This window comes from Acinonyx jubatus, chromosome C1 (genome assembly GCF_027475565.1).
Source record: "Acinonyx jubatus isolate Ajub_Pintada_27869175 chromosome C1, VMU_Ajub_asm_v1.0, whole genome shotgun sequence".
NCBI lineage: Eukaryota > Metazoa > Chordata > Mammalia > Carnivora > Felidae > Acinonyx > Acinonyx jubatus.
The window spans coordinates 215,132,667-215,150,629 of record NC_069381.1 but is presented as its reverse complement, the minus strand read 5'-3'; the positions used below and the strand labels follow the sequence as shown (position 1 = coordinate 215,150,629).

The 17,963-nt window shown below is 56.7% G+C and overlaps 1 protein-coding gene across 3 annotated transcripts in view; it reads right to left on the bottom strand.

Annotated features, from left to right (window-relative positions):
• RAMP1 (receptor activity modifying protein 1) overlaps positions 1-17,963 on the bottom strand; it is a 47,450-nt gene that overhangs the window by 17,842 nt on the left and 11,645 nt on the right. For all 3 annotated transcript variants that reach the window (XM_027046448.2, XM_053216016.1, XM_053216017.1), the window contains exon 2: positions 11,568-11,706. In XM_027046448.2, coding sequence (XP_026902249.1) covers positions 11,568-11,706 — 139 coding nt within the window. The remainder of the gene's footprint in view (positions 1-11,567; positions 11,707-17,963) is intronic.

Genomic DNA, 17,963 nt, shown 5'->3' with positions numbered 1-17,963 from the left:
CTGCTTTGGATTCTGTGACCCCCTCTCTCTCTCTGCCCCTCCCCCATTCGTTCTCTCTCTCTCTCTCTCTCTCTCTTAAAAATAAGCATTTGGGGCGCCTGGGTGGCACAGTCGGTTAAGCGTCCGACTTCAGCTCAGGTCATGATCTTGCGGTCCGTGAGTTTGGAGCCCCGCGTCAGGCTCTGGGCTGATGGCTGATGGCTCAGAGCCTGGAGCCTGTTTCTGATTCTGTGTCTCCCTCTCTCTCTGCCCCTCCCCTGTTCATGCTCTGTCTCTCTCTGTCCCAAAAATAAATAAACGTTGAAAAAAAATTTTTTTTAAGTAAGCATTAAAATTTTTTGTAAAAAATTAACTGAAATTACTCTAATGCACACAAGAACATACTAAGTATTAAATCAAGCATAACCAAACTATGGAGGTAGGCAACATTATTTAACAAATTATGTTAGCCTAATCGAGGTAGGGAGGAAGTAAATTTTATTCATGTCTTAATGTAACTACTTACCGTGTTTAAGAAGATAAATGTTATTTCAAAACACATAACGACTAAACAGAAACAGAACATAATACTGTGGCCATGTGACTCCCTTGGAATTGCGACAATTGAATTTCTGCAACAGACAGGACTGTGCCTGAATTCCAGACCTCTGGGGAGCGAGCGAGGGCACACACGTTAACTGCATAACTAAATCAAACACGGGAGACAAGCGTCACCAAAATAAACACAAGCGAAACTTGAAGAAAAGATGATTAGGACAAAAATGACACACAGCTGACCTCTACCATGTTCGAGAGTTCGCAAAATCAGACTTGAAAGACTCCCAATGACTCAAAAGGTAAGAAGCAAAGATTATGGTCCGATGATCTGCACCTGAGAAAAAACAAATTGCAAAACAACTCTAGAAGAATCACTTCGCCTTCCCAACGGCCAAAGGCGGGCAAATGGGGCAAGAGGAAATCTCACGTACACCTGCCAACAGAAAATCTGTGCAAACTCAGGGCTCATGAGAATGTGAGGAAACGCCTTCCTATGCGGTTGGTAATAGAAAGGAGTACAATTCCTTAAAAGGGCAACGGGGCAAAACCTATGAGAACCACAGAACGTCCATGGCACGTTAAGTCCATTTGCAAGAATTCTTAAGTTAGTTCAAAACAGAAGGCCGTATGTACCAAAGCTCTCACAGCCGCATCATTAAAGATCGCAAAGACCTGGTAAAGGCTCAACAGACTTGGGGTGGGAACACCAGGGCGTGTCAACTTGGCCTTCTGGCCACTAAGTGAGGCCACGTCCACCTGGCCCGGGCAGTGGGGGTACACTCACCTTCTCTTGCTACTCAAAAGGAGTGTTTCTTTTTTTCTTTTTTTTTTTATTAAAAAAATTTTTTTAGGGGCGCCTGGGTGGCACAGTCAGTTAAGCGTCTGACTTCAGCCAGGTCACGATCTCGCGGTCCGTGAGTTCGAGCCCCGCGTCGGGCTCTGGGCTGATGGCTCAGAGCCTGGAGCCTGTTTCGATTCTGTGTCTCCCTCTCTCTCTGCCCCTCACCCGTTCATGCTCTGTCTCTCTCTGTCCCAAAAATAAATAAATAAAAAATAAAATAAAATAAAAATTTTAAATGTTTATTTATTTTTGAGAGAGAGGGACAGAGTGTGAGCGGGGGTGGGGCAGAAAGAGAGAGGGAGACACAGAATCGGAAGCAGGCTCCAGGATCTGAGCCATCAGCACAGAGCCCGACGCAGGGCTTGAACTCACGAATCATGAGATCATGACCTGAGCTGAAGTCAGATGCTCAACTGACTGAGCCACCCAGGCGTCCCATTTTTTTTTTTAAATGTTCATTTGTTTTTGGGGCGCCTGGGTGGCTCAGTCAGTTGAGCGTCCGACTTCGGTTCAGGCCATGATCTCACGGTTTGTGAGTTTGAGCCCCGCGTCGGGCTCTGTGCTGACAGTTCAGAGCCTGGAGCCTGTTTCAGATTCTGTGTCTCCCTCTCTCTGCCCCTCCCCTGCTCATGCTCTGTCTCTCTCTTTGTCAAAAATACATGAAAAAAAAAACATTAAAAAAATATTTACTTTTGAGAGAGAGAGAGAGAGAGAGAGAGAGAGAGCAGGGGAGGGGCAGAGAGAGAGAGAGAGATCTAAAGCAGGCTCGCACTGACAGCAGTGAGCCTGATACGGGGTTTGTGAGATCTGTGAGATCTCGACCTGGAAGATCATGACGAACTGATCTCGAACTGTGAGATCATGACCTGAGCCAAAGTCAGAGGCTCCACTGACTGCCACCCAGGTGCCCCAAAAGGGGTGTATTTTTAAGAAAGTGAGTCCTCCGTTTTTTAGCTGGGAGAAGAGGGAACTCAGACCTAAGAGGCACCGTTCCCAGAGTGGGAGCCACGGGGCACCCTGTGCATAAGCGTCCAGGGCTGAAGTCCTGTGAGCCCTGGGGGAGGTTGTCCTCAAAATCTGCTTGGAGAATGAGGGCTGCCGCCTGGTGCCACAGCTCCCCAGAGGCCCCCACAGTGGTCTGAGCGTCGCTGGCCCCAAGCGTGCTCCAAAGATGCCCACCAACACAATGACTGATGAATGGCTGGGTCCTGGGAGACCCTGGGGGCAGGGTGAGCACTGGGCTGAGGGTCAGCAGTAGGAGGGGACATCTGCTGTGACACCCACTGTGCTGCACCCTTACCTCTCATCACTCTCACCACGCGCTCCCTGCCCCTCAATGTAGATGGCCCTGGGGGGGCCGCCTGTGAGCGGGCTCTGGGGAGCCCTGTGTGAGCGAGCCTGGCCCCCCGGCCCCGGACAGCAGATTCCTGTCTGCACAGCCTGGACATGTCTGGGGTTTTCCTGGCCGTGGGGAAGCGGGGAGTCACAGCAGCGTGTCCAAGGTGGAGGCGGGGGTGGAAGGGATATGGCCACAAGTCCCCGTCACCAGGACACGTCCCACCTGCCCGCTCCGCTCACAGCCAGGATCTGCTTAGTGTCGCCCGGCCGCTGACCTTTCACACTGACACACAGGCCTGACTTCATCCCAGACACGTGTCTGGGGAAGCATCTGTGCCCTCTCCCGGGGCCAGAAGGACTCGGGCAGTGGACATGAAGGGAAGCTGAGCACCGTGCCGTGGCCCCTGGGTGTGGCCAGCGGAAGCTTCTGGCTTCCCCCCACCGCAAGGGGATTGCCTGGCTTGTGGCCTCTGCAGACACATTTTTCCAGGAGCTTTCTCAAGCAGGAAGTGCTCCTTCCCACTCCCCCAAACCTCCAGGCCAACAGGTGGACAGGCACAGGCCCTCTGACACCGTCACGAGAACCCTCCACGAAGCAGGCACACGGTTGAGGCAGCTCCGGACCGAAATGCTGCCGCTGTCCATGAGGGCTCCCTGCCCCCCCAAGTGAAGACAATTCCTCTGGCTGCCGGGAGATGATGCAGCTGGGACAGGGTGGGGCTGCAAGCCACCTGAGGATCTCCCCCGAGCGTGTCCCTATGACACTTCGTGTCCTTATGACTCCTCTCCCGCATCTGCCTGCCCAGGGCTGGCTCTGGGGTTGTGGTGGAGGACAGTGGATTTCCAGACCTTTCCACCCCCTTACCTTGCTCTTCTATGGGCACAGATCTGGGCACACAAAGCCCGAGACAAATCCTTCCTTCTCCAGTACACCCTGCTCCCACAGCACTGGTCCCACTGGCCCGGCCCTCCGTCTGCTCCCCCAGGTCAGCTGCGGCTGAGCGCCTGACACAGGGTAGAAGGGCCTGGCAGGCCTCTGCCTCCCTCCCCCCCACCCCCAGAAAGGCCCCCTTGTTGCTGCTGTGGGGTCGTGGTGGTGTATACGGTATTCCCCCCCGCCCCCAGCAGCTCTGCTAAGATGCCCACCTAGATGGGGGCCTGAGGAGCTGTTTTTGAACAGGGTGGACAAAAAGGGTTCCCCCCCTTTCTTCTGCCCACCTGGCAAACTCTGAGTCCCGTCATGCCTCCCTGTCATAGCCTTGGCCAAACAAATTCCAGGGGTGGCTGCTGGGAGCTCCGGGCCCAGCTTGGGCAGGGGGTCCTTGGTCCTTCCCTTCTGCTGCTGACACCAGCAACACGAGAACGTCCCACCCTCCACGGCTGGGCACCAAGAAGACTGGAGGGGAAGGTACCCGGCAAGCACCTCAGAGGTGCGGAGAGCTGTGACGGACCACGGCACACACCCTCGCCCAAGTGCACCCTGGAAAGCTGTGTCTGCACCTCTTGCCCGGCTGAGGCCCGGCGGGCAGCAGGAGGCAGGGCCTTGGCAGAACCAGCCTCTGCAGGGCGAGCTGGGCCACGCAGGCCTCCGGAAGTCAGGATTCCAGCGCCTGGGCTGGAGGCTGTGAGCGTGTGCTCTGGAGACACCTGAAGGACTCCCCCCACCCAGGCGGCCAGAGGGGTGGGGGATGGGCACCTGTGCCGGGGCCTCTGGGGGCCAGGGCAGGTGCGCAGCCCCACAGACCCCCGAGGGAACTGGATGGGGCCCTGGGAGCTGGATGGAGCCCCAGTGGGTGGGACGCAGGATCTGGAGAACGGCCTGCCGAGCGCCCGGGGCATGGCCCATCCAGGCCTTGGCAAGAGGGGCTGAGCGCAACCAGAATCCCTCGGAGGACACCAGCCACTGCCCCAGAGAGACCTCCGTGATTTCAGAAAGATGCCTCCCTTTCAGTTCCTGTTGCAATTCAAAACTAAAGCAGCTGTCCTGATATCACTGCTGAGTCCTGAAGAATTTCCTGCCTCGGCGATTTTAAGGGAGCCGCAAAGAAGGCCCTTTGTTCCAGAGGCACAGAGGGAATGGCAGCCGCCCTGGGAGAGACCCCGCGGTGGGTCAAGGGCCCTGTCCGGGGACTGGAGTCCCTAGGCGGGGTGCCCATGGCAGAATCCCCAGCACTGGCCGGGGGTACCCCGAACATTAATTCTGTGTCCTTTGCTTAACACACCGGGCCACTCCCCACTTGGCAGGGCTGGGGACCCCTCCTCGGAACTGGCCAGTGGGCCCTCTGTGCCCAGCGCAGGGTCAGCACGGCGGGGAGGGATTCCCCAGGGAGGCGGGCCGGGGAGACCGCATGTGCTGAGGCGACCCAGATGGCATTTATAAATCCACACGCTTCAGGGCAGGCACAGGAGGGGCGCCTGGACGGGTATGAGGGTCAGGTTGGTTCTCTGATGAAAGATCATGGAAGGTGCTACACCTGTTTCTCTGACATCTTTCCTGTGAACACCGTGATGCCTCAGAGCCCAAGGGGGGCAGCGGACAGGGCTCCCGGCCTCCCAAAGCCACCAGCAGTTTTTGTCTTGGGGGGGTGGGGGGGGCGGAAATCCCACATGCGGGGACTTTAAAACCAACCAGTTTCTACTTGAGTTCCTCATGTTGGAGATTCTTCTCCTTCTCTGTTCTGCTCTTTCTCTCCCTCCCCAAAACCCACAGGAACCTCTCTGGAAATGAGAGTTTCTGATGACACATTTTCCCATGTTCTCTGTAGCTCCCCAAATTAGATTATCTTCCCAGTTAATGCTCTAAATTACATTTCCACTGGCAGACCAGGCCTGCAGTTTAATGAGCTGGCCCCTGGGAATCACGGGCTGGGCCAGCCCTGCGGAGCCCATCTGCCCTGAGTGGGCCTGGTGCGGGGACAGGTCAGACACCAGGGGAGCCTGAAAAATCCCGAGCATCTCCAAACAAAGGACTCAGGAGCAGCCCCAAGCCAAGCTCCCACTGGAGGAGCGGGGGTCGGCGTCCGGGGTCATGGACCCATTTACGTGCAGAACCATGCTGGACAGCCCTGGTCCCAGGGTCAGCTCCATGCTGAAACAAAGCAGACCCACAATTCCACAGCAGGTCACTGTCCTCTTATTGGAGTGTGGCCTGAGTGCTCTTGTGAGCCCTTCGCTTTTTCTTAAGAAGTTTCTATCTCTAAGCCAAGAGGCACAGTGCTGCTGAGAAGTACTTTGGAAATAACCCAGTGTTTCCATCTAAGGTCCTAAGTGAAGCAGGGTTGAGGTGGAGCTGGGAGCCTGGGAGCCAGAGCGCCAGCCAGCACGAGCCGGCTCCCCGTGTGCCCGCAGGGGACCTTCTCCACGTCTCTCTAGACCGTGCATGCTGGGGAAGCCTGCCTCTCTCGCATTTGTCACCTGGTGGGAAGGCACGTGTCCTCGAACACGCAGCTGTTTCAAATCCTGACTTCAGAGTCGAATCCAGAACTTCCCTCTGCCGGATCACAGTCACCTGCGGGCCCAGCCCAGTTGCTACGGCAGCCATGACCTCAGGCAGCAGGCACTGGGGACCTCTGGCCTCCTGACTTTAGGGGTGTCCACCCCCAGCTTTAGGCTGGGCCTGGATCCCAGACCCAGCGACTGCCCGGTTCTGCCACTTTCATCCCACCGACATCGCCAGCTGCCCTTGGCTGAGGGCGGGGTCTTTCCCAGCACCTGCCCCTTTGTCCCACACCTGCCTGGCCTGCAGCCCTCCAGCCTGGGCTGGGAGAATTCCCTGGGAGCAGCCTGTTATCTGGCTCTCCGCCTGTGGGCCCGCCACCTCGGGGTCCTGCCGTCTGCTGGCCACTGTGTTCCTTCACGCTGATGGCTCTCCGGCCCGTACATGCAGCTCTCCCACTCCCGGCCATGCCTGGTCTTCTCTCTGGGTCCCTCCTCTCATCTCCACCCAATCATTTGGACAAGCCTGCCTGCCCCAGACCTCTGCGGCTCCAGGGGACTCTGGAAAGTCTCCCCTTGGCTTGAGAACCAGACTTTGTATCCCACTGCAGACGGACCTCACCAGGCCCCCGGGATGTTGGCAGGGGCTCAGATGGCCACGAAAGGCCGTCATTCACCCGCTCCCCCCGCCCACTTCTGTGAAGACAGAGCATCGCCACACCACCCTTGAGAACCAGGAGGGAGCCATCTCGTGCCCGTGGGGAGAGTCAAGAGCTGAGACTCTGGACCCCAAGAGAGCTTGCCAGCTGTGACCCTGGGCAGACAGAGTGGGGATTACAAGTGTTCTGCCCTCCCGCGGCTGCCGCTTACTTCCATGAGACGACACGTGTTAACCGATTAACACGGTGCCCAGCACACAGTAGGTGCTTAACAAACACTAGCTGTAACAATGTGGTCAGTGAGCAGTTGGTAGGCAGCGAGGTCCCACTGGCGGTTCTAGAGAAGAAAGTGATGTCGTACAGGCAGGCAACATGAAGAAGGTTTGACACGGACTGTTTATGAAGGTGCAAAGCGTAGAGGAGCATTACATAGAACAAAGTGGCATCTCCACTCACTGGGGACAAAGACGGGCTCACGAATAAACAGGACAACTGGGCAGCTCATCTGGAGAAAGACAGACTTGGCTTATGGTTCGCCGCAGAATACAGTCCAGATGGCTCAGCGACCGAAGAGAAAACATGGGGGATTCCTCTCGAACCTCAGTGTGGGGAAAGGCTTTCCAGCCGTGACTCAGACCCAGGGGTGATAAAACACTGACGCACACAGCTGGATGGAAACAAGATGACGGGGCAGCAGCAACACGGGAAACAGAGTCAGAAGACAGCTAACAGGCTGGGAGAATACATCTCACGTGTGTTGCAGACAACGGTCCTAAGGTCTCTTCTAACGTAGAGAACTCTTCAGGGGCGCCCTGCTGGCTCAGTCGGTGGACCTGCGACTCTTGGTCTCGGGGTCGTGAGTTCGAGCCCCACGCTGGGCATAGAGTTTACTTAAAAGTAAATCCATTTAATAAAATAAAATAATTCTTTACAAAGGACCAGAAACTGGGAAAGGACACGAACAAGCATTTACAGAAAAGATCGACGAATGGCCCTTAAACCTCCAGAAGGTGAACTCGTCGCTGGAGGAAGGCGACAGCGTCTCTCGCGGATCGGATGGTGAGGACGCAGGCCTGACCACGCAGGGCGCCGGCCGGTGGCGGGGAAGCTCCCTCACACACCGCCAGCGGGGACGCCGAGGCCGCAGCCCCTCTGGGGGGACACAGGCAGTGCCTCCCAAAACGTGCTCTCGCCTCAGACCCCGTGGTTCTGATGCCAGGCAGCCACCCTGGAGGTACAGCTCCAGTAGCAAGAAGGTGCAGGTGCTCGAGACTGTGCCCTTCCACGCTATCTGAAATTGGAAAATACCGGGGACACCAAACACCTGTCCACGGGAAAATGCTTGGAAGATGAGGCGAGGCGGGGCGCCTGGGCGGCTTCGTCGGTTGAGCGTCTGACTCTCGCTCTCGGCCCAGGTCACCATCTCACGGTTCGTGAGTTCGAGCCCCGCGTTGGGCTCTGTGCTGACAGTGCAGAGTCTGCTTGGGATTCTCTCTCTCCCTCTCTGTCTGCCCCTCCCCAACTCGTGCATGCACGCCCTCTCTCTCAAAATATTATCCAGCTGTAAAAATGAGTGAGGGAGTTCTCCATGCACTGGTAAGAATTAATTTCCAGTATACGCTGTTAGGTTAAAAAAAAAAAAAAAAAAAGGAAACAAAACCAAAGTGCAAAAAGAGTATCTATAGTAAAATACACTCCACGTAAGAAAGGATGCGAGAGAAAAATTCGTACACCGGCTGACCTGTGCAAAAGAAATACAAGGAAGACGCAGAGACGAGAGAGACTGATCGCCCATGGGGAGTGGGTGGCGGTGGGTGGGCATAATGGGCCAGAGTCTGGATGAGGGGAGACGATGCTTCTCTGAACCCACCTTTGAGAACAGCTGTGACACAAAGCACAGGGTGACGGTCGGTTTTGTGTCAGCCTGGCTGGGCGACACCCCCCCAGTTATTCAATCTCACACCAATCTGGGCATTGCTGGGGAATTTCGGAGACCTGCTTCCCATGCGTTGGCTTTAAGGAAAGGAGGTCATCCCTGATGATGTGGGGGGGCCTCATCCGGTCAGTTGAAAGGCCTTACATTGGGGCAAGTTAAGAAACTCTGGCCCCCGGGCTACAGCATCAGCTGTGCTGGCCTGTCCTGCAGATTTTGGACTTGCCAGACCCTCCCCTCTCCCCAGTCGCATAAACCATAAACCGATTCCTTGAAACCAATACTGTTATTACAGTAACAATATATAAATATCGTTGTTATTCAGCCTTCCCCCCACGGAAGCTCCAGGAGACCTCACCCATGTTTTCTCTCAGGGCTTGTAAGGTCTCCCTGGTTACACGTGAATTCCTGACATGAGAGAGAAAGAGAGAGAGAGAGAGAGAGAGAGAGAGAGAGAGAGAGAGAGTGTGTGTGTGTGTGTGTGTGTGTGTGTGTGTGTATCTTGGCTTCTAAACGACATTCTGTTTTCTTTTTAACAAGTTCCATAGTTTGGGTTTTTTTTAAACCTTTTTTTAACGTTTTTATTTATTATTTTTGGGAGACAGAGACAGAGCATGAGTGGGGGATGGGCAGAGAGAGAGGGAGACACAGAATCCGAAGCAGGTTCCAGGCTCCGAGCTGTCAGCCCAGAGCCCGACGCGGGGCTCAAACCCACTGACTGTGAGATCATGACCTGAGCTGAAGTTGATGCCTAACTGCCTGAGCCACCTAGGCGCCCCTAAACGACATTTTTTTTTCACATTTATTTATTTTTGAAAGACAGAGCACAAATCGGGGAGGGGCAGAGAGAGAATGAGACAGAATCCGAAGCCGGCTCCAGGCTCTGAGCTGTTGGCATAGAGCCCGACGCGGGGCTCGAACTCACAAACCGTGAGATCATGACCCGAGCCGAAGTTGGACGCTCAACCAACAGAGCCCCCCAGGTGTCTCTAAACAACATTCTTTAATAAAAGAAACCAGGGCTTCCTTGAAGAAACCGCTGCTTCTGGGGAGTGGGGAAGGGGGCAGAAAACGTATACAATGATCCTGGAAAATCTTGGGGTACCAGAAAGTAAGGAGGTGCTCAAAGAAGGATGGGCAGGAGGGTGCGTCAGAAGGACACAAAAGCCAGTCTGATGTTGCTCCAAAGGCCTCGCTGGGACCATTTAAGGCCCCTTGTGCTTACTCGGACGCACCCGGATAATCCGGGATAATCTCGCCACTCAAAGTCACCTGCTCAGCAACCTTAGTTGCATCTGTAATCTACTTCCCCTTTGCCATGTGACGTTGTGTGTACTAGGTACCAGGGACTAGGACTCGGACCTCTCTCCAGGCTCTTATCTTGCCGACCACAGACCCGGGCCGGCAGGCCTCAGCTGACGTGCTGACATACCGTTCCCATGAGGACTTCTGCTTCCAGCTCCCTCAAATATCTTGATTTTCTTTTTGAATAAAAGAATGTCCTGGGGCGCCCGGATGGCTCCGTCGGTTAAGTGTCCGACTCTTGATCTCAGCTCAGGTCATGATCTCACAGTTTGTGAATTCGAGCCCTGTGTTGGGCTGTGTGCTGACAGTGTGGAGCCTGCTTGGGACTCACTCTCTCTCTCTCTCTCTCTCTCTCTCTCTCTCTCTCTCTCTCTGCCCCTTCCCTGTTTGCTCTCTATCTCAAAATAAACAAATAAATAAACTTAAAACAAAATGTCCTAGCAACGTCACCCTCAGCCCTGCCTCTATTCCCTTTTTGTTTTACCCCGCGGCTCGAAAGATGGAAAACTTTCTTTGGCCTGACTGATCGTTACTCCCGTCTGTATCCAGAGCGCTACTGGGGACTGCCTGTGGTGGCTCCCATTTCTAAGACCACGTCACCCCTGCTTCTTTGGGAACACCACTGGCATTACCCCGTCGGCTGCTGGGCCACCCGTGTGCAGGCCATCCGCACCAATCCGTGGTCACTTACTCAAGATAAGCGGGGAGACTGCTTTTCTTTGGGGACCCCACTGTGTCCCCCCTGGATTGTATTAACGTGCCATCTTTAATTTAAACACAAATCCCTCTGCTGAGGCAGAAGACCAATTAGCCTAAAGCACAGGCTGTTCTGATGCTAGCACCTGCCTCCTCCATCATGCTCAAGTTCTGGCTCCCGGTCCAGAACACCAAGAGCCTGGGCCCCGGGTGGGGAGAGCCCCCGACCTCACTGAGGAATGCCTAGGGCCCTGGATACACCCAGCGAGGCGGGAAGAAGGGCCCTTTGGCAGAAAAACTGAAGTCACAAAGGGGAAGGGGTTCAGTGCCAGCTGTCTTTGGTGGCGGTTCACAGGTCACGAAAGGTTGATGAAGCTCAGAGCCCCAAACAGGGTGGGAATAACAGCCTCAGCCTGACCACGGGGACCGAGGGAACCAGCGGAGCCATCCATGCAAGCTGGGGCTCCTGCCACCGAGACTCAGCCCCCCGCCACTAGACGGTGCTCTCTGTTGTCCCCCGCACACCTGCACGTGGATGGGCCACGAGCGTCTCAGCTAGACATGGCCCAGACGGAACCCTCCCTCCCGGAGCTCCCCCTGTACAAGGCCCACCATCCGTCCTGGCCCCAGGTCATTGTGGACATGGCCTCCTCCCGCCCCCACTCGCTTATCGCTGGCGCCCTCCTTCGCCCATGGCCACATTCCGCCACCACAGACTTTGGCGAAGAAGCCCTCACCGCGGCCGTGAGTGGGCTCCTTGCACCAGACCCTGTAGCTCCCACCCCAGCCACGTCCCTCCCGCCAGGGGCCACACGACACTCACTTGACGGTCTCGCCCCAGTCGCACCACAGCGTCTTCCCGATGGCCTCCATGTCCACCTGGAACTGGGTGAGGCAGAGTTCCTGGAGGAGAGCGCCAGAGTTGGCGTCCTGGCAGGCCGTGGCCATGAGGAGGTGATGCACTGCAACGAAGGGCCCGGGGGACTGTCAGCCTCTCTGGGACCCACCCACCTCCCCTGCCTTCCCTGCACACCCTCCCCCGCCTCCCCCCCACCGCACACCCTCCCCTGCCTACCCCCCATACCCTCCCCTGCCTTCTCCCTCACCTTCCCCTGTCTCCTCCCCCACCACACACCCTCCCCTGCCTTCCCTGCACACCCTCCCCTGCCTCCCCCCCATACCCTCCCCTGCCTCCCCCCCCACCAAACACCATCCCCTGCCTTCCTGCACACCCTCCCCTGCCTCCCCCTCTCCCCATACCCTCCCCTGCCTTCCCCATCCCCCTCCCTGCCTCCCCCTCAGCTGACCACAGGGACTGAGGGAACTAGGTTCCAGGTTCCAGGTCCTAGGTTCCCTGCCTTCCCCCTCTCCCTCACCTGCCTCCCCTGCCTCCCCCCCATACCCTCCCCTGTCTTCCCTGCACACCCATCCCAGAACCCACTTCCACATAATCCCTGGAGAGGGAGCCTGTGGCTCATCCATCACCGTAGAACCCAGCAAGGTCCCTGCCTGCTGACAGTGGGTCTGACGGCGCCTCCCAGTGCTCCGTGGGGACGAGGCCAGGACTGACCGTCACAAGCAGCACCGGGCCTGGGTCTGATGCTCATTCACCACTCCATCCCTCGCACCAACCCCTGATGCAGTTCCCCACACCCCCACTTCATACATGTGCAAACTGAGGACCCCAGGACCAGACACAGGCTCCTCCCCTCAATGCCACCAGGCCTCTGGCCTACGTGGGCCAGAATGTGGGGTCCAGGCTGCAGCCCTTGGCCCCAGGAACAGCCTACTGGCTGCAAGGAGCTCCCTGCTCCCATCCCCTATGTCTGGATGCTTACCAGTTACAAACCAGGCTGACAAACTGTGACGTGAAATGTGTTTTACCCTCCCGCTTAATAAATATGAGCTCGAAAGTAAAAAGTTAAGGGAATGCACTGCTCAAAATTCCCTCGTCCCCCCTAAGCCCACAACTGGCTCTGGTGGCTGCTGGGCAGGTGGGGAAGACTGTCCCCCGGGTCCCCACCCCTAGGCCTCCCTCCTCTTCCTCTCCATGCTGGACATCTGCTTTCTCCGCCTCCCTAGGGAACAGTGCAGGGCCAGGGTGGGAGGTCCTTCACATTCCCTCTTTGAGGCCCAGCCCACCTACTGCCCCCCAGGCAATGTTGGCCCTCTGCCCACAGGGCACCCCAGCCCCACCCCTACCATCACGGCTTTGCCAAATCCCTGGAGGAGACCGCAGCTGGGAAGCCAGGGTTGTACCAGGAATTCTTGGACTCCTTGCTGGGCCTCATGGACACGTGTGGACACTCAGCTGACCCTTGCAGCCCATAAGGCCGCAGGCGGGAGGAAGAGCCCACCCGAGGAGAGGCTGGCAGCCCTCAGGGCAGGTACACTGGGTATGGAGTTCTGGGGTCCCTGACTCTGAAACATGGCCTAGAAGGGGGTGTATACTTGAGTGGGCTCACCCCATGGCCCCTCAGACACCTGCCCCCTCTGCCTCCGTCTTCCAAGAATAAAATGCAAAGGAACGGTCCTCTGGCCTCTACAATGCACAGCACTGCCCAAGCTCTTCACACCCACAGATATCTTGGAGGCAGGTCCTACTGTGATCATCAACTTACTAGACGGGAAACTGAGGCTTTGGGGCTCAGAAGCAGGCCTAAGGACCCAGCACCAGAAGAGGTGTAGGTTTGACTGAACTCAGCTAATGCCCAGTCCCAAGGTGTTGGGGACTAGGCAGGAAGCTGGGCAATATAGTGGAGGGCCTGACCTCTCTTTCACTGCAGACCTGGGGGAGAGGGCAGAAGATGAAGAGAGGTGTTGGGGGTCATAGATGGGGGTCATGACAGCAGGCTGTGAAGTGCCATTTCAGACTGCAGCTTCAGGGGGCTCAATGGAGAGTTCCTGGATGGGTGTTCCTGGTGGGTACATGGGTGGGTAGACAGACGAATGGGTGGATGCACAGGTGGGTGGATGGATGAGTGGATGATTGGTTGGATGGATGGACATAAGGCTGGGAGGGTGGATGGATGGATGAGTGGGTGGATAGATGAATGGATGCATGGGTGGGTGGGTGGGTGCAAAGATGGATGATTGGATGGACAGATGGGTGGGAAGCTAGACGGGTGGGTGGATGGACAGGTAGTGAGTGGATGGGTGGGTGGGTGGATAGACAGTTGAATGGATGGATGGATGGACAAATGGATGGGTGGGTGGATGGATGGATGAGTGGGTGGATGGATAAACGGATGCATGGGTGGGTGGGTAGGTGCATAGATGGATGATTGGATGGACAGATGGGTGGGAAGCTAGATGGGTGGGTGGATGGACAGGTGGTGAGTGGATGGGTGGGTGGGTGGGTAGACAGTTGAATGGATGGATGGATGGACGAATGGATGGGTGGGTGGATGGATGGATGAGTGGGTGGATGGGTGGATGATTGGATGGACAGATGGGTGGGTAGATGGATGGAGTGGGTGGATGGACAGGTAGGTGGGTGGATGAGTGGGTGGATGGGTGGATGGATGAGTGGGTGGATAGATGAATGGCTGGCTGGCTGGCTGGGTGGGTGGGTAGATGGATGGATGGATGGATGGATAGATGGGTGGGTGGTGGATAGATGGATGGATGAATGGCTGGGTGCATGGACGGATGGATGGGTGGATGGGTAGATAGATGAATGGATGCATGGGTGGGTGGGTGCATAGATGGATGATTGGATGGACAGATGGGTGGGAAGCTAGATGGGTGGATGGATGGACAGGTGGTGAGTGGATGGGTGGATGGATAGACAGTTGAATGGATGGATGGATGGACGAATGGATGGGTGGGTGGATAGACGGATGATTGGATGGACAGATGGGTGGGTGGGTGGGTGGTGGATGGATGAACAGATGAATGGATGGGTGGGTGGGTGGATGGAGAGGTGGGTGGGTGGATGGGTGGGTGGATAGACAGTTGAATGGATGGATGGATGGACGAATGGATGGGTGGCTGGATAGACAGATGGGTGGGTGGATGGGTGGGTAGATGGATGGGTGGGTGGGTGGACAGACAGTTGAATGGATGGATGGATGGACGAATGGATGGGTGGGTGGATAGACAGATGGGTGGGTGGATGGGTGGGTAGATGGATGGGTGGGTGGGTGGGTAGATGGATGGGCGGGTGGGTGGATGGTGGATGGATGAACAGATGAATGGATGGGTGGGTGGGTGGATGGGTGGGTAGATGGATGGATGGGTGGGTGGATGAACAGGTGGGTGGATGGATGAGTGGATGATTGGTTGGATGGATGGACATATGGCTGGGAGGGTGGATGGATGGATGAGTGGGTGGATGGATGAATGGATGCATGGGTGGGTGGGTGGGTGCATAGATGGATGACTGGATGGACAGATGGGTGGAAAGCTAGATGGGTGGGTGGATGGACAGGTGGTGAGTGGATGGGTGGGTGGATATACAGTTGGATGGATGGATGGATGGATGGACGAATGGTGGGTGGATGGATGGATGGATGAGTGGGTGGATGGGTGGATGATTGGATGGACAGATGGGTGGGTAGATGGATGGAGTGGGTGGATGGACAGGTGGGTGGGTAGATGGATGGAGTGGGTGGATAGATGAATGGCTGGCTGGCTGGGTGGGTGGGTGGATGGATGGATGGATGGATGGGTGGGTGGTGGATAGATGGATGGATGAATGGATGGGTACATGGACGGATGGATGGGTGGATGGGTAGATAGATGAATGGATGCATGGGTGGGTGGGTGCATAGATGGATGATTGGATGGACAGATGGGTGGGAAGCTAGATGGGTGGATGGATGGACAGGTGGTGAGTGGATGGGTGGGTGGGTGGATAGACAGTTGAATGGATGGATGGATGGATGAATGGATGGGTGGGTGGATGGATGGATGATTGGATGGACAGATGGGTGGGTAGATGGATGGGGTGGGTGGATGGACAGGTGGGTGGGTAGATGGATGGATGGGTGGGTGGGTGGGTGGTGGATGGATGAACGGATGGGTGGGTGGGTAGGTGGATAGATAGGACCCAGCCCACAGCTGTGCTAGAATGGAGTGTTGAATGGGAAGCTGAAGCCCTGGGCAGAGGTGACAGCTGGCTCACAGAGTAAGGTGTCAAACCGGGAGAGGAAGAGGTAAAGAACAGCCTTGGGTAAGGTAAAAGAGCTGACTGGCAGCCTTAAACATGAGTGAAGAGGAGACTGACACTGAGGAGCTGGAGGGCAGGCCAGCCGTGGAGGCCACCTGGGAGCACTGACAGCAATGCCCTGAAGTCCCCTCGGGTGTGACCTCCCCTGGCCCTCCCAGAGTCCCAGGTACTGGGAGGCTGGTCAGGGCCTGTGCTCCTGGAAGAGAGGCCAGGATGTCTCAAAGTGGGCAAGAGCTATCCCCTCAAGGCAACGAGAGCTCTCAGGAAGGGGACAGGCGTCCAGCCACAAGTGTGCACCCACACACAATGTGCCCCTGCAGAGTCAGAGACTCAGGGTCAGGGGAGGACTGTGGTCAGAGGGGACGGATACCCTGTGGGTCCCAGGAAGAGATACGGCAAGGCGCCTCCAGAGGCATCCACGGGCTCCACGCTCTTTCAGAGGGTTTATCTGAAGACCCCCAAGCCCCCACCGATTCCGCCAGAACGTGAGACGGGCGTGGGAGAGAGAACTCAGCCACTGAACTAATTACGTGACAGGCCCCAGGCTGCACACATCATAGAGTGGGTCAAAGCTGACAAAGCGACATTCCAGAGCAGCGAAAGAAAAATTAAACCCAAACAAAACACACAACAAACCCCACGAAGGCAGAGGTAGAGGGGAGGCCAGGCAGCAGAAGTCTGAGCCGCGGCCATCCCTGTGTCCGCTTCCTGGAGGGCGTCCCATGGGCAGGGTTCACCAGGGTGGGCAGGACACCCCGGAAGGCTCCTGGGGTGTTAGCCGGAGAAGCTGGGGAGTAAGGCTGGCGGGCAGGGTGGGGGTAAAAGGATGGCACGTGGGGAAAACTCCTTGGAGGGTCTCCCGAGGACAGGACCCACGTGTGGGCCAGGCCAGGCCTCCCTCGATGCTCTGGGAAGGAGGGCCCCCCCCCCCCCCGCCAGGGCGCGTGGCAGTGGAGGCCGGGAGGCCACAGCATGTCCCTGGGGCTCTCTGGGAGCCCTCAGGAGCCCCCCCACCCCTCTGTTCCTGCCACTTCCCAACAGCCCCGGCGGGTGCCCCACGGATCCCACGCGAGCACGGCGAGGGTACCCCTGAGAAAGCCCACCGGCTGTGGACACAGAGGTGCCGGGGGCTCACAGGGAGCTCAGGGGTGCTAGGACACTGGCTTCTGGAAGGAATTCCAAGCTGCCCATCCAGCCTCATTCCAAGGGTCACCCCTCTGTCCCCAGCCCTCGCTGCCCCCAGCACTCTGCCTATCTCCCCACTGGGAACAGATGCCTTTCCCCAAGCGTGGCCTGTCCGTGGCTGTGGCCTCCTCCTCCTCCGAGAGGTCCCAGCTGTCCCCAGCCGTTCCCCTGGCCACTTCCTCAGCCTCATTTGGGGGCTGGAGCAGCTCTGTTTTCTCAGAACAGTATCTGCTGCCCCGCCTCTCCCACCCTCTCTGACGTGCGTGCACGTTAACATCTGTCCTCTGTCGTTGGGACAGTGACACTGGCTGACCAGAGGGTCAGCGGGTGTTCTGTGTGAGAGGGGAGCTAGGGCGCTTCCATCGTGGGCTCCCCTCCTGTGCGGGAAGGGTCAGATTCAGGGCAAAGATGAACGTGCTTCTCGGTCAGGATGCTCGGCCACGGGTGACAGAAACCCCAGGGGGCTCCTGGGAGCACCCAAGGAATCGGGGACAGAGACACTAACAGGACGGAGGGGCTGCACTGACTGAGCCGCCCAGGTGCCTGGTTTGAGGTGTTTTTCTTTCTTCTTCTCTCTTTTAATGTTTATTTATTTATTTTGAGAGAGAGAGAGAGACAGAGAGACAGAGAGAGAGAGAGAGACAATCCCAAGCAGGCTCCGTGCTGTCAGCGCAGAGCCCGACAGGAGGCTCGAACCCACAAACCTGAGCCGAGTCAGGACGCTTGACCCACTGAGCCACCCAGGCACCCCTTTTTCTTAAACAAGCCTCACGGGGTTTCTTTCCTTGGAGAGAGAGTACCTTACCGTTTTAAAACTGACTAAAACTGCCAGAAGTTTTAAACCCCGCTGTTTGGGGCCAG